The 25,660-nt window shown below is 41.8% G+C and overlaps 1 protein-coding gene across 1 annotated transcript in view; it reads left to right on the plus strand.

The window, feature by feature from the left end:
• The window catches only part of ttc39a (tetratricopeptide repeat domain 39A), a 176,484-nt gene that overhangs the window by 67,129 nt on the left and 83,695 nt on the right, over positions 1 to 25,660 (plus strand). The window contains exons 4-9 of the mRNA XM_072510906.1: positions 5,323 to 5,399; positions 8,613 to 8,680; positions 13,806 to 13,870; positions 15,623 to 15,722; positions 16,791 to 16,856; positions 18,837 to 18,945. Coding sequence (XP_072367007.1) covers positions 5,323 to 5,399; positions 8,613 to 8,680; positions 13,806 to 13,870; positions 15,623 to 15,722; positions 16,791 to 16,856; positions 18,837 to 18,945 — 485 coding nt within the window. The remainder of the gene's footprint in view (positions 1 to 5,322; positions 5,400 to 8,612; positions 8,681 to 13,805; positions 13,871 to 15,622; positions 15,723 to 16,790; positions 16,857 to 18,836; positions 18,946 to 25,660) is intronic.

Raw genomic sequence — 25,660 nt, forward strand, 5'->3', positions numbered from 1 at the left:
GGGTGAGGGTGAATTTATACCTTTTTTCCTGGGGTTTCTGATGTTATGGGAAACCCTGTAAAACTTTAACCCCATTGTATTAAACACAGTTCAGTGAGGAATCAAGTTGTTTATTTAAGTTGAACTATAGCAATCTTTCTGTCGTTAGTCTGTAAACAAGATCTAGGGCATGGTGTTTGTTCGGATCAGTAGTGCTGCAAACACTGACAGAGCTACTGAAAGCTCTCCTTGGGATTGCGTGGAATGGCTCTCATGACACACCATTTACAGAAGGGTCCTCGTGATGGTGTACCCTGCGAGCACCACAAGCAACTGAATTGGCTGTGTCTTGATGCATCAAAGCCCTACTGGTTGATGTGATGCCAGTTTACCAGATTTGGTAACATGCAGGTTAACTCGGATGTATTTGTACATCACTCAAGAAAGATGAAGTGTTAAACTACAAGGGCCCAAAGCTAGTGTTATTTATAGGGCCGAGCGCAAAACCTACAGCTATGGTAATTTTGAAGAATTTCTGCTGTTGCAAAATGTATGGAAGTATTTTGCAGTGTTTTTGGAGGTGATGTGGCAAGTTCTTGGATTTGGCAAGGAGTGTTATTGAATTCTCCATGGAAAAGGCAGAGGAGAAAGTGGCCTGCCACGCCAGGGCTTTAACAGATGAGAGTTCTGCAATGGTCGTGCCTCTGGGTAGGGAGCATGGCGAGGAAATGGAGCGAGGAAATGGAGCAAGGCTACGGAGGGAGCATATTCTACACAATGTCCTCCTGAAGCTGGACTCCCCAATGCTTCTTCATAGTGACTAGAGACTGCCTGGCAGGTCAGACAATGAACTCCGCATCTTTAAATGCATCCTCATCAGCGTCATCCTGTATGTCATGTTCTGTAGACTGGCCGATATTAATGATGCACTACAGAACATTTGGTTTAAATAATTTATTATGAAACAACTGCATGGTAAAGATAACTGGAATAAATAAATAACTAACTATTATAGAGCTACTGCAAAATATGTCTATCCGCCAACACGACTTACTCCCAACACCCTCGAGGCACAGAGCTGCATAGTAGACTTACACTGCCACCTGCTCGTCAGAGGTCGTGTATAATATATACAGAATTGCTTTATGTATTTCATCACATTCCCTTTCCTTTGGAAAATTGAATTATTTACATTCATTAGATCATTTTTTACAGTTCAATATGATGTGCATAAATATTTACATCTAAGCTATTTACAGTGTCACAAATTCAGTCTCACGTTTACGTCTTAGCCTTGTTGATCTTCTGAGTGGCTGCTGAACTTGTGAAGTTTCTTCATCTTCCTTTGTAGTTGTGGATGCTTGTTCTTCTTGTATTGTTGCGTCTGTATCTTGTTGCTCCTTGTGCTGCACTGTATCTTCAGCTGTCTTGGGACTGTTACGTGCTTCTTCTGGTGGTTGCATGAAAATAGTTGGAGACTTTTTGAAGATTCATTGTCAAACCTCTTTGTGGATTTCGCCCGAAATCTCTCCTTTGCCTCCTTTTTTGAAAGAGTGGTTGCCTTTCTGCTTCTGGAGTACCGGACTCTTTTGACAATTGGAACTGAAGTATTCTACACAGTGTACAGTTTGTTTGCTTCCCGCACTGTGTGCAGACATTCACTCTCCTGCACAGTGTGTAGTTTTGTACCATTTCCTCAATATCTCGGATGATACCCAGTCAACAGACTGTTTCTTTGGCTCTTTTCTTACATTTTTTTCTTCCCGTGTGCCCTTCGTGGATTTTGCTCAGAACTACCGATCTTAAAAATTTCGGAGTTACTATGCTCTGCTCTTACGATGTAAAAACTTGAGCAGGATCCTCTGGGCCATCCATCGTGGAGATATTGTCTCATCATCTGCAAGACTACTAACACAAACTATTATAGAGCTACTGCAAAATACATCTATCCACCAACATGACTTACTCCCAACTCCCTTGAGGCACAGAGCTGCATGGTAGACTTGCACTGGCAGAGATCATGCATAACATTATATACAAAATTGCTTTATGCATATCATCACACTGTATATCGCCCCTATTGATGTCATTCATCTGCATCCCTTGTAGCATAACTCATCTGTGACCTCCCCCCTACAGTGAGCTGGGGCACAAACTATTACCCTTGGCTCTGACTACATGCCATTCACCACATACTGATCCCAACACGGTGTGTCCTTTGAGGCTAGTGCAGTGTCAAAATCTGAGCAAGTGGTTATTGCAGCTGGTCCTATGATGTGCAGTACCATCTCCTTCATAGGTTTCAGGAAATCCAGGCATCCTTGTATTTTACTGGCGGGGACCTGCTCCCTCATGTTATGGGCCACCATATCCTGCAAGTGAGGGAAGAATGGACGTGATTGTGATGTACTCGATGTTCCTACCATTGCTGAATAGCTGAGGTATTTGGAGGCATTGAGAGGTGGGTGTGAGGCTGGCAGCATTGGCAGGTGTGTGAAGGTGAGATTGAGTAACTGGATTTTAGACGCTGGTCCTGAATGCCAGGCAGTAGTGCTGGATGAGTTAGGGGTATCATGCATTGAACAACATGAGATGTTGGCGGGGTAATGGGTAGTAAATGGCATGTAAAGCTGCATTTATTAGTCTTAACTGCCCATGTAAGGAGGAGGTGTTAGCAACTCGGGAAAGTGTGAAAATAGACAAGTCCCCTGGGCCGGATGGGATTTATCCTAGGATTCTCTGGGAAGCTAGGGAGGAGATTGCTGAGCCTTTGGCTTTGATCTTTAAGTCATCTTTGTCTACAGGAATAGTGCCAGAAGACTGGAGGATAGCAAATGTTGTCCCCTTGTTCAAGAAGGGGAGTAGAGACAACCCCGGTAACTATAGACCAGTGAGCCTTACTTCTGTTGTGGGCAAAATCTTGGAAAGGTTTATAAGAGATGGGATGTATAATCATCTGGAAAGGAATAATTTGATTAGAGATAGTCAACATGGTTTTGTGAAGGGTAGGTCGTGCCTCACAAAACTTATTGAGTTCTTTGAGAAGGTGACCAAACAGGTGGATGAGGGTAAAGCAGTTGATGTGGTGTATATGGATTTCAGTAAAGCGTTTGATAAGGTTCCCCACGGTAGGCTACTGCAGAAAATACGGAGGCATGGGATTCAGGGTGATTTAGCAGTTTGGATCAGAAATTGGCTAGCTGGAAGAAGACAAAGGGTGGTGGTTGATGGGAAATGTTCAGACTGGAGTCCAGTTACTAGTGGTGTACCACAAGGATCTGTTTTGGGGCCACTGTTGTTTGTCATTTTTATAAATGACCTGGAGGAGGGCGTAGAAGGATGGGTGAGTAAATTTGCAGATGACACTAAAGTCGGTGGAGTTGTGGACAGTGCGGAAGGATGTTACAAGTTACAGAGGGACATAGATAAGCTGCAGCGCTGGGCTGAGAGGTGGCAAATGGAGTTTAATGCAGAAAAGTGTGAGGTGATTCATTTTGGAAGGAATAACAGGAAGACAAAGTACTGGGCTAATGGTAAGATTCTTGGCAGTGTGGATGAGCAGAGAGATCTCAGTGTCCATGTACATAGATCCCTGAAAGTTGCCACCCAGGTTGAGAGGGTTGTTAAGAAGGCGTTCGCTGTGTTCGCTTTTATTGGTAGAGGGATTGAGTTTCGGAGCCATGAGGTCATGTTGCAGCTGTACAAAACTCTGGCCGCATTTGGAGTATTGCATCAATTCTGGTCGCTGCTTTATAGGAAGGATGTGGAAGCATTGGAAAGGGTGCAGAGGAGATTTACCAGAATGTTGCCTGGTATGGAAGGAAGATCTTATGAGGAAAGTCTGAGGGACTTGAGGCTGTTTTCGTTAGAGAGAAGAAGGTTAAGAGGTGACTTAATTGAGGCATACAAGATGATCAGAGGATTGGATAGGGTGGACAGTGAGAGCCTTTTTCCTCAGATGGTGATGTCTAGCACGAGGGGACATAGCTTTAAATTGAGGGGAGATAGATATAAGACAGATGTCAGAGGTAGGTTCTTTACTCCGAGAGTAGTAAGAGCGTGGGATGCCCTGCCTGCAATAGTAGTGGACTCGCCAACACTAAGGGCATTCAAATGGTCATTGGATAGACATATGGACGATAAGGGAATAGTGTAGATGGGCTTTAGAGTGGTTTCACAGGTCGGTGCAACATCGAGGGCCGAAGGGCCTGTATTGCGCTGTAATGTTCTATGTTCTGTGTGAGGTTATTAGATGTCTTGTGGCACTATTGAAACTCTGGTCCAAACACTAGGAATTGACCTCCCTATCTACCAATTCCCAATCTCTTCTGTTGATCTGTGGGTGATCCTTGAGGGCCTCCTTTGCTCTGTGTGGAACCATAGCATTGCTTCATGTGTCCACCTCCACTGTGTCTGTCACCCTGGAACCCTCTCTCTGCCTTGGTTTTCCTTCTTTTGAATTACAGCAATAGTTTTCAGCAACAGCTTCTTGTGATTCATTGGACAGACTGCCTTTTCAGAACATTCCTTAAACGAACACTGGTTCTCTGCTGAGTGTAGAGGCAGTCAGCAGCAGTCACTTGGCCCTATGCAACAATCATGGAAATAAGGTAGCAGCATCAAATCTGCATGCTGCTTATCTCCACTGGAACTGTGGACAATTTGCGAATGGCAACCTCTGCGCTCAATTAATAGTGCAATTGAATTTTTAGCCCCTAAGCTACTACTTCCCACAATAATTACTTTGTCTGACTTAAAATTACTTTCCTGGCAGAAGATATTTTAACCCTTTCAAGTTTTGGGCCACACTGCTGTCGTAACAGACTAAAGAAGAGCACCCTTTTACTCGCTGTGTACTCTAATTACAAAATCTGTTCCATGGTCTTATTTTATTTCGGTTTGAGCTATAGTCTACACTAAGATTAATTTGGTATTTTAAAGATCTATCAGCGGCACATCGCAAACAACAACCCAAAATGTTTACCCATTAAATTGTAGGAGTGTGACTCAATGAACCAATAACCAATCATTTATGACTATCAGAACCATCAAGATGTAATGTTATGTCCTTCAAAGAGCAACGTTGCTCAGACTTGAAGCAGCATGACCGAAATCAATCAAAAATATTAAGCAACAGCAGGTGAAGCGAACAAATAACTTTGTATTGCAATGTGTCAAGTAAATGTACAGACATACTTTTTTTGCTTTCAGTGCTTAACATTTTAGCCAAGCTCATAGAACTGTATCATTTGGCATAATTAGAGAGCGAAGTGAACTTGTAAATTCACCTTCATTGTCATAGCTACAGGCTAGTAATCTGGGTTCTTTACTCTCTCCTGTTAGATTTAGGAAAAAGACCAGCGTTGCAGACTCCCTCAACAACCTGATGAATAGGCATGCTGCAGAACAGTTTACTGAAGGTTAGTATAGTGTATTGTAATTTATGGTTTTATCATCCACCAGTTCTGAAAATTCTTATCTTTCTTTCCCACTTGTAAAAAGGGTACACAAATTATTTCAAATGATATCTCTCAGCAGTTTTTTGTAATGTTTCTCTTTCCTTCAAGTCTGCCACCATTGTCTGAAATAAAACCCAGCTATTATTGATGTGAGTTTTGATGGTGAGTACTGTAGGCTATTAGCTTTCATCTGGCCTTAGCCACTCTAGGTGCTGCTTTTATTGACTTTTGAACCTTGACTCCCAAATCCCTGTGCTCTTCGGGTCACCTAGCTTTTTCCTATTGTACGTATAACTATTATACACAGGGTGCAATATCCACTTTAAACTTCCTAAGTGATTAGGGATCGTGAAAGTTTCTCTTGTTTAAAAAAAAACAAAGAATTCATGTCCATTTTGATCCAATGGTTCACTGAGCTGCCGTCTTCTACTTTTTGGTTTCTCATTTTATTTGAGGTAACCACAATGTCATCATTCACCATCTCTTCCTGTCAGTTACCCATTCCTCTTCGGACCCGCTGTGTTTCATCACCACCCGAGACGCCAATGGCAGCGAAAACCGTCCGGGAGAAGCAAGTAACAACACCAACAGCAGATCCATGCTCGTATTGCCCTCTCTGTATTGGACATAACTAATGTACTTGTTTCTGCGACACCCAAATGTATATGCACCTCCCCAATTCTCTCCCCCCCCCCCCCCCCCCAACAAACAGGTGCCTACTTATGTGTTAAAAATATTGCTAACTGTACAGAGTTGCTGTTGTCGAACTAGTGCACAATAGCCTACCAGTTCTTTTTTTATTAGTTTAGTTTTCTTCTCTCCTATATATAATCTTTCCATCTAGTCCAGGGTCTTCCACTTCTCCTTCTTCCTGCGAGTCCCATTTCCATCACCCAGCCCATCACATTTCTGCTCTCTCTCACTCTCACTCACTCTCACTCTCACTCTCTCACTCTCTCACTCTCTCTCTCTCACTCTCTCTCTCTCACTCTCTCTCTCTCTCTCACACTCTCTCACTCTCACTCTCACTCTCACTCTCACTCTCACTCTCACTCTCACTCTCACTCTCACTCTCACTCTCACTCTCACTCTCACTCTCACTCTCACTCTCTCTCACTCTACAACAGATGACCATACCATTTCAATCTCTTCTCAGCTACTTTCTTCAATACTCTCTCAATCTGCACTGATCCCCTGATGAATTGCTTTCTGATTGTGTCTTTTTCTCATTGCTTCACGCGTCCACTTCAGCATCTGCATCTCATTAGTATCTTGCCATTGTTTCTCTCTTCTTGATGTTACTCAAGTTTCTGACTATATAGCAAATCCTCTCAGAACTGCTTTGTAGATTCTTCCTTTCAGTTTCAGTGATAGGTACGCTTGCAGTAGGCAGTAATAGAGAATCCAGTAGCAGATTTCTTAACTAGTGCGACATGGAAAGGGAGCTTGTTAGATTTCTCCATTTCAAATGTGAATTTGAGCATGGGAAGGGGCACATTAAAGTGTGTAAGGAAATTCTTGCAAAAGCCTATCATCCCTGGTCAATATACACATTGGGATTCCTACAACTCCACACACTTATCAGCGAACATTGGGGCCCGAGCCATTTGCAAGTATGATACCAAGATGAGGCACACCAAAGCTACCCCAGTCAGATCATTGCTTGCTGTGTATTATGCATTCTCACAAATGGGCCTATGGCTGTTACCTTTTGACCAGAAAAGTAGCCAGTCTATCTTAAAGTACCATGGAAGGGTGAGGTATCTCAAATATTTGAGCAACAGGTGTAGCTAGCCATTTTAGGCTGCCAGTATGTGGTAGGAAGACCTGTTTTCACTAACAGGATGCTACCGTCAAGCCAAAAGCATGTCTGCCTGTCACAAAAATTTGTAGTGTGGTATATTAATTTCAGCACTGGTGTGACATCTCAGTGACTGATGGATCGTATAAAGAACACCCTTTTCTCATGCAGTATAAATTATTTTTACTTTGAAATTTGGTATTCTTGCATCTAATAATATTTATTATAACACTACAATGAAGTTACTGTGAAAAGTCTCTAGTCGCCACATTCCGGCGCTTGTTCGGGTACACGGAGGAAGAATTCAGAATGTCCAATTCACCTAACAGCATGTCTTTCGGGACCTGTGGGAAGAAACCGGAGCACCCGGAGGAAACCCACGCAGACACTGGGAGAATGTGCAGGCTCTGCACAGACAGTGACCCAAACCGGGAATCGAACGTGGGACCCTGGTGCTGTGAAGCCACAGTGCTAACCACCATGCTGCCCCTGGCTTGATGAGTACAAAATGAAAAGCTTCAACAGCATTTTTTTTCAGCAATACTGAACCGCAAGCCTTTACCCACCCAAGTAATTCTCACAAAAGTATAAATATTTCCAGTAAGGATGATGGGGATGCCTTGTGATGAAGTGAGTAGTGTCCCTACCTCTTAGCCTGAAGCTCTGGGCTCAAGTCTCACTCCAGGACTTTATGGCCATGGAAGTCCATTCATGACATGGCAAACAGGTTGATTATCAACCTGTAAATCCTTCCAATGTGCACACAGTAGGCAGTAAACATGGGAGAGTTTTCAGGTCAGCCATTTGCAGAAGGCAACGGGAAGTCACTGCAGTATCTGTCCAAGTATAACTATGGACCAAACCTATTGGTCGATGGCTGCCAGAACCCCTTCAAGGCATGGGACCTAGAGAGAGAGAGAGAAATGTGATGGAAACAGTAACTTTTTGCTTTGTATTGTTTTGGTTTATATCTACAAATTGATTAATGAATTACAAGTCATTGAGCATCAATTCTTAAACATTTAAATATCTTTCATTAGAATTCATTAAATAAACCTTGATTAAGCTCTGAATATGTTAATATGTTGACATTTCTTTTTTTTTGTGATAACATTTCTGATTTAAAACAAAACAGGTTAAATGGATATGGGGAATAGGTGGGAGGTGGATTTGAGACCATAAAGAGATCAGCCATGATCTGATTGAATGGCGGAGCAGGCTCGATGGACTGAATTGCCAACTTCTGCTCCTAATTCCTATGTTCCTGTGTCTGAAATTAAGTATAGAGAATTCTTCAAAAAAAGGTAAGAATGGTGTTTTATTGCAGTATTTTAGTAACAAAATCTTATCTGCAATGTTTGCTCTGCACACAGAGGAGATGCATGCTGAAGTCTGCTATGCTGAGTGTTTGTTACAGAGGGCTGCTCTCACTTTCTTACAGGTAACAGTTTTTTGATCTGGGGAAGGGGAATGAAAAGTTGTAATTATTACTTGATTATCAATTCATGTTGAGTCATGTATAATTAATTGCTGAAATGATGTCTTTCAGTTGAAGTCGTTTTATTTTCTTTACAGAATCATTCCCTGTAATTAAATTGATATTTAAACTATCTATTCCTCAGTTAAAACACAACTGAATGTACAAAATGAAGGATCAGAAAAGCAATTCGGGGCCATCAAACTTGTCTCATCCAGTAAACTGCATAACTTTGCACATTATCGCATGCAAAAATAAAGTTTGCAAGAAACGGCAACAATTCAAGGAAAACAAAGAAATTCCTTTCCTGTCCCTGAAGTTGGTCAAGCCAGCTCCAGGAGAAGGTGTTGCCCATGCTACAACACAGTATGAGCTAACTTTTCAGAATTGACTGTCTTATTTATTTAGGAACTTGTCAGGTTCTCTTTTTAAAAATCCGTAGCAATAACACATTTACCACTTGTCTTATTTCTTCTTAGAATCTAAGCTCTTTGCCTATGAATTCTATAACATGACCTTTAGCTATCCCTATCCCTTGCAAATAATCTTGTAAATAAACCATACATTGTTTTCTGAAATCTCAGTCACATCTAAGCCTGCATTTTGGTCAAATAGATAACCCTAATTCCCATAGGGAATTCTCACATGCGAAAATAAAGAAATTGCTGATCGGCTAAACAAATTCTATTCTCATACTTTAGGGCTTTAAATTTGGCACCAACTTGGTTGCTTACCTCTGTACATTCTCCAGAGCCCCAATATCCTTCACCATGTGTGGAAAACAAAGTTAGTGTGGCAGGATCTGTGCTTCCTAAATGTTTGGCATCACTAATCATCATACTGCAATCATTCTGTGATTCCAAGTGATCATTTATCATTTCATACAAAATGTTGTCCAATAGTTTCCCTGCTGACATTTCAACTGCTTATAATTTTCAGGATCCATTTTTTTCCTTTTTACAAGGTGAGCATTTTGTTCTCAGGAAGCACTTGGCTGAAATGTAAATTCCTTGATTTCTTTAAACAATTAAGGAAGCATAATTGTTTAAAGTATCCTTTGCTGGAGGAGGGGCTTAACTTGCTTGCATTTAAGCAAGAGTTGCCAAAAAAAACACCCTGTCCTGTGGTATCATCTTTGTTAGGGCAAGCAAAAGCAAATGATTTGTTTAGCCGATCAGCAATTTCTTTATTTTCACATGTGAGAAATCATTCAAAGGACCAATCCTTGATTCCCTGTCTTCAAAGATAACTGAAAGAAAGTCCTGCCACATCTACAGCCATTGAATCTTGTGTATGGAAATCATTTTTTGAGGGAGGTCACTTTCTTATACTCTAGTTAGCCACTGAGGCTTCAGCTTCCCTTGAGCACTATTTCCAATTTGGAACATATACACTGTGAAGCAGCCCATAAATTAACATTAGCAATGTGAAAATTTCTAATGAATAGGGCTGAACCAGAATATTTTAAACATTGGACAGTTTGAATTGGATGGAATCAAATATGTTAAAATACAAAATCCAGAATTTTGCCTAATTAGGCTATACACCTTATTAAGAAAAATGTCCTGTTCTATATATTGTTTATGACGTAGAACTCCTGGGTTATATCAGTTAGCCCAATTCTGTTAATTCTGTTCTTTTCTAGTACTTTATTTGGCAGCAGCAAAAGAATGTCTGCTAATTTTATTTTCCATCCTGGCCGACCATTTATAAAAAAAAAAAGTGTAATATAGATTAATGAGTGTTGGAACGAGTAGTACAGTAATAATTAGTCCAATTGTAAAGTAGGTGTACCACATGAAACAGTGAAAAAAGCTCGGTCTCCACCCCTTAGGTAAAATTTAGCTGAGGAAAAACCTTGTTGATTTATTAAGTGGTTATGATAATGCAAGTTCAAACTTTTAAAATAAGGCTAGATAATAGGGTTAGCAACTACGAGTGTAAAGAGATTAAAAAATTCTACTTTGAATAGATACTAGAACCATTCCGTTGGTGTAATAGAGATGGAGGCCTGGATTTTCAGACTTGGGAGCCCTTTAAAAAAATTGTGGGTGGATCCCAATTCTGGGATTACCAACCCCATTGCCGGGCTGTGCAATTTTTGGGAGGACTATTTAAAGGGTGCGGGCTGCTTCCTGCCAGAAGCTCACATCCAGCACGCCCGACCTGGCTGGTTCAATTGCGGGGAGAGGCATGTCCTAATCCTCCACACTTTTCATGAAGTCAGAATTTTAAAGAGTCGTGATTCATGGCTCCTTAAAGGATTCATGAAAACTAGTGTGCGGGAAGGGACTTTTAAAAAGTCTCCTAAGCCAAATTCTGGTCTTTCACCCAGTCCCTCAGGTCAATTTGGGGAGCAGGTGTTCTTTTAGTCTGATAGATGTCAGGGCTCCCACCCAAGAGTTCATACTGGGGGAGTGGGTGGAAGGGCAGCGCTTGGCATAAGGGGCATGACGGGCCTGAGGGGGTGGGTGGTCTCTGGGACAAAGACCTTTTAAACAACCCACCTCGGCACCCAGCAGCCCCTGCAGCTGCCTTTGCACTTTTTCCAGGGTTGGATGGCCAGATTCCAGCTCTCACCCAGTCCCCAGCAATGACGACCTTACCTTTGTTGGCACTGTATCCCTCGGTGGACTGGCTGAACTGGGAATTTTCCCCAACTCGCCTCAAGGATGAAATTCCAGGCCAAAGTTTCTACGGATGTTCAAATGCAGTTGGATATTAGGTGAGAGCTAGAACGTTTGAGGGATAAACTCTGACAGGTTAAAATAAATTATCTTTTAGTGTTTTTTTTTATGGTGTCCTAGATCATAGATCATAGAATTTGCAGTGCAGAAGGAGGCCATTCGGCCCATCGAGTCTGCACCGGCTCTTGGAAAGAGCCCCCTACCCAAGGTCCACACCTCCACCCTATTCCCATAACCCAGTAATCTCACCCAACACTAAGGGCAATTTTGGACACTAAGGGCAATTTAGCATGTCCAATTCACCTAACCTGCACATCTTTGGACTGTGGGAGGAAACCGGAGCACCCGGAGGAAACCCACGCACACACGGGGAGAATGTGCAGACTCCGCACAGACAGTGACCCAAGCCGGGAATTGAACCAAAACTATCCTATTTTTGTTGTTTCAATGAAGAACCGTAACCTCACACTGGTTCTCTCCAAAATGTATCGATCAGTTCTTAGCCACTTAAATGGTGCAGTCTGTAAAGTGCCAACACTTGGTAGTCTTGTTGATTTTATATTATCAGTAAGCTCTATGATATGCATTGTGAGAAATATCCTTTTTGAAGTCTGTAATAGTCCTGCTGGCTGTTCTGTGAGGAGCTGAAGGAAATTAGTATTAGTAAAGAAATGGTTTTGGAGAAATTAATAGGATTGAAAGCGGAAAACTCTCCAGGGCCTGATAATCTTCCAGAGTACTTAAGGAAATGGCCCTAGAAATCGTAGATCCTTTGGATTTGTTTATTGTCACGTGTGCCGACTCTGGAATGGATTCTGCAGATTGGAGGATAGTGAATGTAGCCCCTCTATTCATAAAGGGAGGTAGAGAGAAAACAAACCATAGACCAGTGAGCCTTACGTCGGTAGTAGGGAAGTTGCTGCAGTCCATTATCAAGGATTTCATAGCACAGCATTTGGAAAGCAGTGGTATAATCAGACAAAGTCAGCATGGATTTATGAAAGGAAAATCATTCTTGACAAATCGACTAGAATTCTTTTGAAGATGTAACAGAGTTGACCAGGGAGAACCGGTGAATATGGTTTATTTAGACTTTCAGAACTGCTTTCGACAAGGTCTCGCATAGCAGGTTAATATGTAAAGTTAAAGCGCATGGGATTACGGGTAGGGACTTGAGATGGATAAAGAGCTGGTTAGCAGACTGGAAGCAAAAAGTTGGAATAAATGGGTCTTTTTCTGATTGACAGGCAGGGACATCGCAAGGATATGTGCTAGGACCCCAACTGTTCACATTATATATTAATGATTTGGATGAGGGAACTAAATATATGTCTCCAAATTTGCAGATGATACAAAGTTGGATGGGAGGGTGAGCTGTGAGGATGATGCAGAGATGCTTCAGTGGGATTTGGAGTGAGTGGGCACATGCATGGTAGATGCAGTATAATGTGGATAAATGTGAGGTTATCCACTTCGGTAGCAAAAGTAGGAAAGCAGATTATTATTTGAATGGGTGTAAATTGAGAAAGGTACATACTCAGCGAGACCTTGCTGTCCTCGTGTATCAGTCGCTGAAAGTAAGCACTGGGTACAGCAGGTAGTAAAGAAGGCAAATGATATGTTGGCCTTCATACTGGGAGATTTTGTGTAAAGGAATAATTGTATAGGGCATTGATGAGGCCATACCTGTAGTATTGTGTGCAGTTTTGGTGTCCTTACCAGAGGAAGGATGTTTTTGCTATGGAGGGAGTGCAGCGAAGGTTTACCAGGCTGATTCTTGGGATGGAGGGACTGTCCTATGAGGAGAGACTAAATTAGTTTGGATTATATTCATTGGAGTTTAGAAAAGTGAGAGGGGATCCCATAGAAACTTACAAAATTCGAACAGGATTAGACTCCGAAGATAGACTCAGGAGTAGATTCAGAAAGAATGTTCCTTACGGTGGGGGAGTCCAGAACTAGGGATTTTTGTTTGAGGATAAGGCGTCTACCTTTTAGGGCTGAGATGAGGAGAACTTTATTCGCCCAGTGAGTGGCAATATGTGGAATTCGTTGCCACAAAGTGATTGAGTCCAAAACATTGTATAATTTCAAGAAGGAATTAGATATAGCTCTTTGGGCTAAAGGGATCAAGAGATATGGGGTGGGGGATGGAGGGATCAGTGTATTGAACTTGATCAGCCCATTATCACAATGAATGGCAGAGCAGGCTTGAAGGGCTGAATGGCCTCTTCCTGCTTCTATTTTCTATGTTTCTTACCACATTGCACAATATGTTCCACTATTCAAAGCAAAAGTAATTTTTGTTTTCCAGATTAAGAAGCCAAAGCAAGTCGGTAATCTTTCTTGACAACCACATGTACAATACTTCAAATTCACTTCAATTAACATTTTCTTTACAGGATGAGAACATGATTAGCTTTATCAAAGGCAGCATCAAAATAAGAAACAGCTACCAGACATACAAGTAAGTTGGGCTGAACTTTGGATGGGTTGTGCTTGTTAGGTGTTGGTGTGGATTTTATGTTTTGTCACTTTGTAAGAATAACAAATAGGACAATTAAAAGGGATGGTGGCTGCATGATTGATTTTTATAATTATAGTTCCTGCTCTGCTTTAGATCATATTTTGAAATTGATTCAAGTACAAGGAATGAAGGATAGAATCTTAGAGTTGTACCCAGGCCATTTAGGAGTGGAATCAAGAAGCACCCTTTCACACAGTGTCTGGAATTTTCTCTCAAGGCCTGTGGATGCCAGGACTGAGATCAATGGATTTTTGTTAAGGGATATGGAGCTAAGGCAGCTAAATGGAATTTGAGGTACATATCAGCCATGGTATTATATGATAGGGCAGGCTTGAGGTGCTGACTGACCTATTCCATTCCTATCTAACTTCACATTTTAAAAAATAAATTTCCCAATTCATTTTTGTTTTCCAATTAAGGGACAATGTAGCGTGGCCAATCCACCAATGCTGCACATCTTTGGGTTGTGGAGGCGAAACCCACGCAAACAGGGTCTAACTTCACATTTAAGGGGTCCTTCAATGGGATCCTGTAAACTTCTGTTTTATGCGGCTTGTATTGAGATGTGCTGGAGTGATGACAGCCCAGGCACCTCCTTAAATGTGACTGCTGCACCAAATAATCTTTATTGACACAAGTAGGCTTACATTAACACTGCAATGAAATTACTGTGAAAATCCCCTAGTCGCCATATTCCGGTGCCTGTTCAGATACACAGAGGGAGAATTCAGAATGTCCAAATTATCTAACCGCACGTCTTTCGGGACTTGTGGGAGGAAACCAGAGCATCCGGAGGAAACCCACGCAGACACTGGGAGAACGTGCAGACTCTGCACAGACAGTGACCCAAGCTGGGAATCGAACCCGTGACCCTGGAGCTGTGAAGCAACAGTGCTACCCACATAACAAATATTGCTCCTCCTACCTCTAATAATACTGGTCTTTACTTGGTCACCGAGAGTCATGCAATAGCAGTCTGGTGTTGACCTATCCTTTCTCCCTACCTTGTGGGGAATGTTTTGCTCTTCAATTAGTGCATCCCACAGCGGGTCCAGCAAGGAATAAAGCATTGAGCAGGAATATAACCCACATCCCACCTTTCCATTAACTGTCTTATTAGGTAAACTGAGCATTTGGGTTTGTAAAGCTTGTTGATCACTTTAAATAAAGATCTCTGTTGAAAAAGACTAATATAAATAAACAATCCAAAATTAACAGCTCAAGCCACTGAAATGTCTCAAAGAACATTTCTAATTTCTTTATCCAATATTCCAGTTTTGGGCTTAATGAACATGTCTGTTGACTTCAGTTTCTGGAAGCCTCTTGGTCTGGCTCCAACTACTCCGCACCATGAATATGAGATTTCTCCTAATCTTGAAATGTGGCCATCTCTATCAGACAAGGAAATATTCTGTGTCCTGTTGGAAAGAATTGACGAAGAGAATCTGCAGCTGACGTCATCCTAAAATGTGCAATCAGTATTACCTTGACGTGAATGTCTATGGAGGTCCAGTGATGAACCTTGTCAATGCAAATAATTACAACATTAAATCTGGAAAGTAAAATGAAGTCAGATTTAAATTTTAAGCATAAGCATTTAACAACAGTGGGAAGTCCTTGATTATTGTGTTGTTGTAAGTTGTTATTTTCTTCAGCTCTGTGCCCCAATCACTTTGTTTTATTTCCTGAAAGGGAACTTCTTAATATTGTGCAGTCATCCAACTACACAAAAGGAGAGAACTATAGCCATTTTGAAGGTGGTGTTCAACTCGGAATTGGGGCTTTTAATCTAGTGAGTACAAACATGTTCTTTATCACTGTTGATTTATTTACTTTCACCCCCTCCCCTCCGCCTCAACCAGATTATAGTTTGTTTTTGTGTTAGCTCTCCTCGCACTATACTCTACTGAAGAGCAGACAACCTGCCTCTTTTATTAGTGGTTTGACTGTTGGTAACAACTGAGAACTGAAAGGCCATCCTAGCTGTGACCAAGGGTAAAATCCGCTGATAATTGCAAAATGGACTTTTGGTGCATGGACAACCCAGTCACCACAACCAATGAATGATCATTTTACGACACTGCTGAAATCCTATTCATCCCACTATCTCAGATTATTCTCTCGACACCCTGTGGAGAAATTCCAGTCATGTCTGGCTGAGATTAGAGGTTTGGCTAAATTGTAAGATCATAGCAACAGTCGCTCTGAGTCAATCTAGCAGGAATTCTTTACTAAATTGAAATCTGATGATGTCATGTCACTGGACAAAATAAAGTAATTAAATCAGTTTGATTGAAAGAACAAATTCCTCATAAGCTTGTTGCTAAAAATATTTTTCTTCTTTAAAAATAATTTTGAAAGAATCAAGACTTTGCTCTTGGTGCAGAAAATTGTAATGCTGATAGACAACTATCTTAAACAAAATCCTATTCAAAACCAGAATGCTGGGAAATCTTAAATAAAAATAAGCAAATGCTGGAGGTACACAGCAGGTCTGGCTACATCTGCAGAGAGAGAAAAACAGTTAACATATCAGGTTGATAATCTTTCTGTTCCTCGGGCAATTGTGCTAAAGGGCAGGATCTCTGGATAAGCTTTTCACATGTTAGTTGTCAATTCAAATTAGGGAGAAGGATTCCTGTTACAAAATATAGAGTTTCCCATCTTCTCAGCATACACCATGGACCAGCAAAGCACTCTTTATATCAAACTTGCAAAATTGGAACATATGCATGGAGATTTTTGTCAGTCTTTGACTTTATCCTAATTCTTTCCATTCATTCAGTTTTGGTGAATGCTGAACATCAATTGAGCAACAAAACGTTTCTGAATATTTTTTTTCCTTCCTTACTTTTCTCAGACTATATCCCTGTTGCCAACAAGGATTCTCCGACTTTTGGAATTTGTTGGCTTTTCTGGAAACAAGGTAAGAATAAATATTCAAAAGTTGAAATCTCGAGGATGGAATAATTTTTTTCACCTTGCAGGGTAACATTACTTTTCCCAGTTCCGTATGTACAACTTGTCCAGTCTTTGGCGGAGTTTAGAGAAAACTCATGTATTGCTTTTGGGCTTAGTACTGTCCAATGCAGTATCATCAGTAGATTTAATAAAAGCGGCTGGTCCAAATCAATGCTTGCATATTCAGAAATGTGTCAAGTTCTCTACATGTTTATGATTGGACCATCACCTCAAAGTTTCTGATCTGTGATCCAGACTTTTGCTACAATACTCAAGCTTCCATGAATCACAGGAGCAATAATATTATATTATACAATATATTATACAATAGCAATAATGAAGCGTGACAAAATATTCCTCTTGCCAGTGAAATTCTTTCTCAGCTAGAAATGTAACCTTTTTTTTGTGCAAGGCAAGAAGGCATATGGCATGCTTGCCTTCCATCGGCCGGGGCATTTAGTACAAGAGTTGGCAGGTCATGTTACAGATGTATGAAGCTTTTGTTAGGCCACATTTGGAATATTGTATGTAGTTCTGGTCGCCACACTACCTGAAGGATGTGGATGCTTTGGAGAGGGTACAAAGAAGGTTTACCAGGGTGTTGCCTGATCTGAAGGGTGTTAGCTTTGAGGAAAGGTTGAATAAACTCGGTTTGTTTTCATTGCAAAGACTGAGGCTGAGGGACAGTTTTATTGAGGTCAACACAATTACGAGAGGTACAGACAGAGTGAATAATCAGAATCTTTTTCCCAGGGTGAAAGACGCCATCACGAGGGGGAAAGTTTAGGGGAGATGTGCAGGGAACGTTTTTCATGCAGAGTGTGGTGGTGCCTGGAGCGCGTTGCCAGATGAGGTGGTGGAGGAAGGCACGATAGCAAGTTTTCAGATGTATCATAATAGACAGATGAACAGGTGGGGAATGGAAGGAACTAATCATTTGGACAATAAGTAGTAGTTCTAAATAAGGAATCTGGGTCGGTGCAGGCATGGTGGGCCGAATGGCCTGTTCCTGTGCTTTAATGTTCTTTGTTCTAAGTTCATATATAAAGTTAAAGACAAGAATTTCTAGATCCTGGCAGGGGCCGCTTGGTGTAATAACCATATCCCCATTTTGTTTCTGTTCTATCCAATTTGCCTACCTTTTTTCGAATCCCATGAATTGTCTCTATTTCAAAACATTTTCCTTCCGACAACACAAAAAATAATGCCTTTCACTTGCTGAACCAGGATTGCTGGTGCATGATATTGATTGTTGGAAAACTGCTTCACCCATTGATCTTCACTGTTTAATCCTCCAATTTGACACCTTGTACCACACCTTGTATTTTTATCTGTGATTTATGAACTGAAAAATGTAAGTGATCATGGCATAAAAAACATTTGATCGGCTGTTTATTTCATTATTTTGATTGCCAGATAGAGACGGTGATATGAGATTAAGTAATAATTTATACTATCTCAGTAAAACTGCCAATCACTCTGAAATATAGGCAAAGTATGTAAGTTAACTTGTACACCGCTCGGTAACAGTATTTATTCCATGCTGGTTATGCAAAATTGAGTTTAGCATTGACCTGCATTTTGTCACTAATATACAGAAACTGAAATGGAGCTGTTATATTAAGGAAGAAACTGCTTTTTTCAGCTCAAAATAATTAAATGAAAGCTACAAGATCCGTGTCAATTCAGTTTATTTGGTTATAGTCAGCTGCTTCTCCATTTAATGGTTTGCTAACATCTGTCTCTTATATGTCTATCTCTGTGAGATTTAACCAATCAAATACTTTTCAAAAGATTTGTCCTGGAATGATGAACAATAAATCCTGCAAAATATGTAAGAAATACTGCATCAGAAAAAACATTTAAGTTTTTTTTTAACCATTTAACAAAACAACAATGCGCTGAGAACATAATCTCCTTTCCTGATGACGTACTTTGTCTTTAGGAATATGGTTTGGAACAACTCCAGGAAGGTGCATCCACTGAGAACTTTCGGGCTCTGCTTTGTACCATGCTGCTTCTGTGTTATCACACATTCATGAGCTTTGTATTAGGTGAGTACTGTTTACACCTGAATTACACAAGTCAGTCCTTGTGCTGTTTTAAACAAAAATGATACACATTTTCAATTTTTCTAACAATGGGTGGAATCTGTGGAGTCACAACTGGCAACAAGAGAAACTGAGAGATTCCCATATCATGTGCTTTGGGAAGGGCCACTCTAGTAGGTCAGCGGTAGGCCTTTCCCCAGGAACAAGGACCCGGGGTGCAAGTATTGCTCCTGGAGAGCTGCTGGCCAATCAGAGGTGGAAAGAGGTTGGGCAAGGGGGTGGCTTTCATTATCCTCCTCCCCACTGCTTCCTGAGATGCTGGGTTCCTCAATCGGGCATCGAGTGCCTTTGAACTAGGGACAAACCCACAGCATGTTCCCAGCGTGGCGAACCACCCCCGTCTGCCCACAGCTAGACCAATACTAGTGTGATGGCATGAGGCCCTTAAGTGGGTATTATTACCCACCTAAGGGCCTCAATTGGCAGCAAGATGGGTCGACCAACCACGTGTCCCAACCACCTGATTAAATGAACCTCTGCCACCAAACTCGCCATGGAGGAGGACATAAGGCTGATCGAGCTTCAGGGATTACCACGTAGCTCAGAAAATTTATGTTATTGTCAAATTATACTTCTATAAGTTTGATATTTTTCTATAAAAATGAAATCTACTGAATAAAGATACAAAGTTTTCTTTTCTCTTAAAATAAAGATGATAAATTCAGTTTGTGGTTTCCAGTGGAAGTATTCCAGGTTGAACAGGTGTGCTCATCATGTATTGCCAAAAAATGTTAAGATCCCACTCATGTGAGCATGGGCTGGTGTCGATAAAGAAAAATCTTGCATTAATCTGGCAGTTTTCACATTCTCAGGATATTGCAAAGCACTTTACACTCATTGTTTTTAAAGTGAGTCATTATTTTGTAGGCACATGACAATTTGCGCAGACATTCCCTCACGCAACGATGAAATAAATTACCCCATGGTATATCCTTCAGGTGAAAAACTTTGACATGTTCCCTTTTTTCCAGCAATAAATGTTCTACATTACCAAATGACTATTTTTCATGATGTTGGTCAGCTAATATGTTGGATACTCCTCTAGTTTCTGTGGTCATGTCATGGGAGTTTTCTGGAGGAGGAGGCTCCACAAATATCCCCATCCTCAATAATGGAGGAGCCCAACACATGTGCAAAAGACAAGGCTGAGGCATTCATAACAACCTTCAGCCAGTAGTGCTAAATGGATGATCCATCTCAGTCTCCTCCAGAGGTCCCCAGCTTTACAGATGTTAATCTTCAGCCAATATGATTCACTCCACATGCTATCAAGAAACGGCTGAAGGTACTGGATTCTGCAAAGGCTATGGACCCTGACGATATCCCGGTAATAGTACTGAAGACTTGTGCTCCAGAACGTGCCGCACCTCTAGCCAAGCTGTTCCAGTACGGCTACGACACTGGCATCTACCTGGCAATGTGGAAAATTGCCCCGATGTGTCCTGTACACAAGAAACCGGACAAATCCAACCCAGCCAATTACCACCCTATCAGTCTACTCTCCATCATCAGCAAAGTGATGGAAGGAGTCATCAACAGTGCTATCAAGTGGCACTTACTCAGCAGTAACCTGCTTACGGACATTCAGTTTGGGTTCCGCCAGGGTCAATCAGCTCCTTTACAGCCTTGGTTCAAACATAGAGAAACGAGCTTAATGCCAGAGATGAGGTGAGTGACTGCCCTTGACATCAAGGCAGTATTTGACCGAGTGTGGCACCAAGGAGTCCTAACTAGACGAGTCAGGGGGAAAACTCTCCACTGTTTTGGAGTCATATCTGGCACAAAGGAAGATGGCTGTGGTGGTTGGAGGTCAATCATCTCAGCCCCTGGACATCACTGCAGGAGTTCCTCAGGGTAGTGTCCGAGGCCCAACCATCTTCAGTGCCTTCATCATAAGGTCGGAAGTGGAGATGTTTGCGGATGACTGCACAATATTCAGCACCATTCTTACTCCACAGATAATGAAGCTGTCCTTGTCCAAATGCAGCAAGACCTGGACAATATCCAGGCTTGGGCTGACAAGTGGCAAGTTATATTCGCGTCGCACAAGTGCCAGGCAATGACCATCTCCGACAAAAGAGGGTCTAACCACCGCCCCTTGATATTCAGTGTCATTACCGTTGCTGAATCCCCCACAATCAACATCCTGGGGGTTACCATTGATCAGAAACTGAACTGGACTAGCCATATTATTACTGTGGTTTCCTGGGCACATCAAAGGCTTGGAATTCCACGGCAACCCGCCTCCTGAATCTCTAAAGCCTGCCCACCATCTACAAGGCACAAGTCAGGAATGTAATGGAATATTCTCCACTTCCCTGGATGTGTGCAGTCCAGCAACTCAAGAAGCTCGGTGCCATCCAGGACAAAGCAGCCCACTTGATAGCTCCTCCTTCTACAAACATTCAAACCCTTCACCGCCGACAAACAGTGGCAGCCACATGTACCATCTATAAGATGCACTGCAGTAACTCACCAAGGTTCCTTAGACAGCACCTTCTAAACCCACGCCCACCACTATGTAGAAGGACAAGAACAGCAGATACCTGGGAACCCCACCACCTGGAGGTTCCCCTCCAAGTCACTCACCACCCTGACTTGGAACTATATTGCTGCTTCTTCACTGTTGCTGGGGCAACATCCTGGAACTCCCTCCCTAACAGCACAGTGGGTGTACCTACACCTCCGGGACTGCAATGGTTCAAGAAGGCAACTCACCACCACCTTCTGAAGGGCAACTAAGGATGGGCAATAAATGCTGGCCCAACCAGCGACACTCGCAACCCATACATGAATATTAAAAAATCTAAATAGATGCAAGAAAACTCAGTTAAAAAATTAAGAAAGTTGAAAGTAGCCCATCTATCAGTGCAACTCACTCACCGAATTAGCATTTGAGTTGCAGCTGAGATTATACACTCCAGTCCCTAAAGTCAAGTTTGAATTCCCAGTCTTCTGACTGAGAGGTGAGGATGCTGTCCATTGTCAAACTGCAGGATTATGAAGACTGTTAAACAGCTGAGTGTTGGAGTTTGCTTGTTGTTTCACCCCCACAACCCAAAGATGTTAGGTGGATTGGGTACTCTAAAAGTCAAAAAAACATTTTTGGTATTGGTGCTGTGTGTGGGGAGCCCTTGCGGTGCTCAAGACAGCCGAGTATTTCCTCACCTAGCAACAGAGATTTACCTTTGAAAATAATTCATTGGATGTGAAATGGCTGTGGCACGTGCTGACGATGTGATAACTCTTCATTCCTTGATAAAGGAGGCTTGAAACACTTGCGTTTATATAGCAACATTCATGACCACTGGATGTCCCAAAGGATTTCACAGCCATTGAAGAACTTTTGAAAAAAGTGTTGTAATGTACGAAGCGCATTAGCCAATTCGTACACAAGTTTCCACTAACAGCAATGTGATAAATGACCAGCTAATCTGTTTTTTTGATGTTGGTCAAGACACTGGAGATCCCCACAGATTCATGAATTTCTCCTCATCTCGGTTTTAAATGTATTACCCCTGGGGTGGTACGGTGGCTTGCACTGCTGCCTCACAGCTCCAGCTCATTTCTAGCCTTGAGTGACTGTTTGTGATGTTTGCAATTTCTCCGCGTGTCTGCGCGGGTTTTCTCTGGGTCCTCGGGTTTTCTCCCACAGTCAAAGGATGTGTGGGAGGGGCGGCACGTGGTGCAGCGGTTAGCACTGGGACTGTGACATTGAGGACCTGGGTTTGAATCCCGGCCCTGGGTCACCCCATGTGGAGTTTGCACATTCTCCCCATGTCTGCATGGGTTTCACCTCCACAGTCCCAAGGTGTGCAGGTTAGATCGATTGGCCACGCTAAATTGCCCCTTAATTGGAAAAACATAATAATTGGGTACTCTAATTTTTTTTTTTTTTTAATGTGTGGGTTAGGTGGAGTGGCCATGCTAAATTGCCCCTTAGTGTCCAAAATATTAGGTGGGGTTACTGGGATATGGTGGAAGCGTAAGCCTAAGTAGGGTGCTGTTTCCAAGGGCCTGTCCAGACTCGATGGGCTGAGTGCCCTCCTTCAGCACTTTAGTTTCTATGATTATCCTGAGACTTTGACACCTCGTTTCTAGAATGTCCCACAAGAGAAAGCATCTGCTCCACGTCTACTTTATCCATACCTTTTCTCATCCTATATACCTCAATTTGATCTCACCTCATTCTACTAAACTCTACAGAGTATAGGCTTAAACCACTTAATTCCTCTTCATAAAACAAATCCCTCATCTCTGGAATCAATCTAGTGAACCTCCTCTGAACTGCCTCCAATACCACTACATCTTTCCTCAAAGGGACCCAAACTGTGCACAATACTCCAGGTGCGGTCTCACACAGTTGTGCAGTTGCATCAACACTTCCGTTATACTCTATTCCTTTAGCTATAAATGCCAACATCCATTCACTTTCTTTATTACCTGTATGCTAGTTTTCTGTAACTCTGTTTTTTTGATGAGGGCGTCCAGATCCATCTGCACTCGGAGCACCCCAAAGTCTCCCCATTTAGATAAGTTGCCTTTCCATTTCTCTGACTAAAATTGATGACCTCACACTTATCCACGTAAAACTCCCATCTGCCGCATTTGGCCCACTCACCTACATCCATTTGTAAGGTTCTTACTTCCTCATTGCAACTTACTGTCTCATCTATTTTAGTGTCATCTGGAAATTTGGATGAAGATCCTTCAATCCCAGTATCCAAGTCATTAATAGAGATTGTAAATGATTGGGGCCCAAGGACTGAACCCTATGGCATCCCACTGGTTACATCTTGCCATCCAGAAAAAGACCCTTTTATCCCGACTATCTGTCTTCTGTCCAAGCTAATACGTTACCCCAACCCCATGTGATCCAACCTTGTGTAATAACCTTCTGTGCGACACCTTATCAAATGCCTTCTGGAAGTCTAGATATACTACATCTCTACAGGATCCCCAATTATGCACATGGTTTGTTGCATCTTCGAAGAACTCTAGCAAATTAGTCATGTGGTGATATGACTGTAAGCAATATTGTAGATAGTTGGTGGTCCAACCAGCAGGTGGTGGTAAAGATCCACCATGTGGATTGAGACAGTGGTGATGTGACAAGGCACTCTGATTAAGTGCGGGCAGAGCCGATGATCCGGGGATGGTTATAAGACGTACGTGAGGACAGTTGTGCATTGAGGTAGTTCCAGGGGAGTATAAACTAACTCCATGATAACTTGCTCTGTATCAGATCATTACCTTACCATGTGTGATTTAATAACGATCCTGGCTTGGACACGTCACCAGTTCTGTGGATTCTTTGCTAGGCATCGAACACCAAACACGACAAGTCTGATATGATTTACCCTTCATAAACTTATGCTGGCTCTGATGGATTGCGTTTGACTTTCTAAATGTCCTGATATTATTTCCTTCAAAATACATTCTAACAATTTCCTAACAAATGTTAAACTAACTGGGCTGTAATTTCCTACATTTTGCCTCCCTCACTTTTTGAAAAATGGCATTACATTAGCATTTTTCCAATCCACTGGAACTTTTGCCGTGTCCAGGGAATTTTGGAATATTATAACCTATGGATCCACTTTCTCTGCTGCCACTTCCTTTAACAGCATAGGACCTAGGCCATCAAGCCCTGGGGACTTGTCTGCCTTCAATTCCAACAGTTTGTTGAGACTAATTTCCCTATTAATGCTGATTGTTCTAACCTCCACCCTTACTACTACCTCTGACCCGTTCCTATAGGAATGGACCTCGTGCCCTCCACCATGAAAACTGAGGCAAAATATTGATTTTGCATCTCCACCATTTGTGTTTCTCACTATTAACTTTCCAGTTTCAACTTCCAAGGAACTAACGTTCATTTTAGCGACTCTCTTCCCTTTTATTTACTTGTAGAAGCTTTTGCTATCATTTTTGATACTTCGAGCTAGCTTTCTTTCGTAATTTACTTGGGTCTTTTTATTACCTTTTTAGTAACCCTTTGTTTATGTTTGAAAGTTTCCCAATCTTTCAGCCTGCCACTGGCCTTTGCTGCATGGTATACCTTAGTTTCTGTCTTTACATTGTCCTTAACCTCCTTCCTTAGCCATGGATTTTTATTTTTTTTACCCTTCTTACTGCCTTTCTTCCTCTCTGGAATATATTTTAGTTGTGAAGAATTGAGCATCTCCTTGAACAACTGCCATCGCTCATCAGCTGTCCTACCAAATGGAGCCTCAATTTAATGTCCCTTCTGAAAGACACCACCTCTGACAATGTAGCACTCGACTGTAATGTCAGCCTTGAGTGTGGCACTCTAACCCTAGAGCAGGACTTGAACCCACATCCTTTTGATTCAGGGAAAAGTTCTGCTGTTGAGTCACAACTGACACACCTTGCTGTAATTTTCCTCTTCATTTCGTCCTTTGCACACTGACATACAACAGTGTGTGGAGAAAAAATTGAGAATGATGTCCAAAGCTAAGTTTTCATTCAGAACTGTGATACTCCAAATCTAAAATACTGTGGGATAAAGTTTCTGTGGATCTTACAATGAGGATATTGACAGCGGAGGACCAAAATTTGGTCATCCATAAGTTCTGTGCTTAGTTACAAAGGAAAGCTTGAAATTATCTCTAAATCATATCATGTGTGACTGCAG

Source organism: Scyliorhinus torazame, chromosome 7 (genome assembly GCF_047496885.1).
Source record: "Scyliorhinus torazame isolate Kashiwa2021f chromosome 7, sScyTor2.1, whole genome shotgun sequence".
In the NCBI taxonomy this organism is placed as follows: Eukaryota; Metazoa; Chordata; class Chondrichthyes; order Carcharhiniformes; family Scyliorhinidae; genus Scyliorhinus; species Scyliorhinus torazame.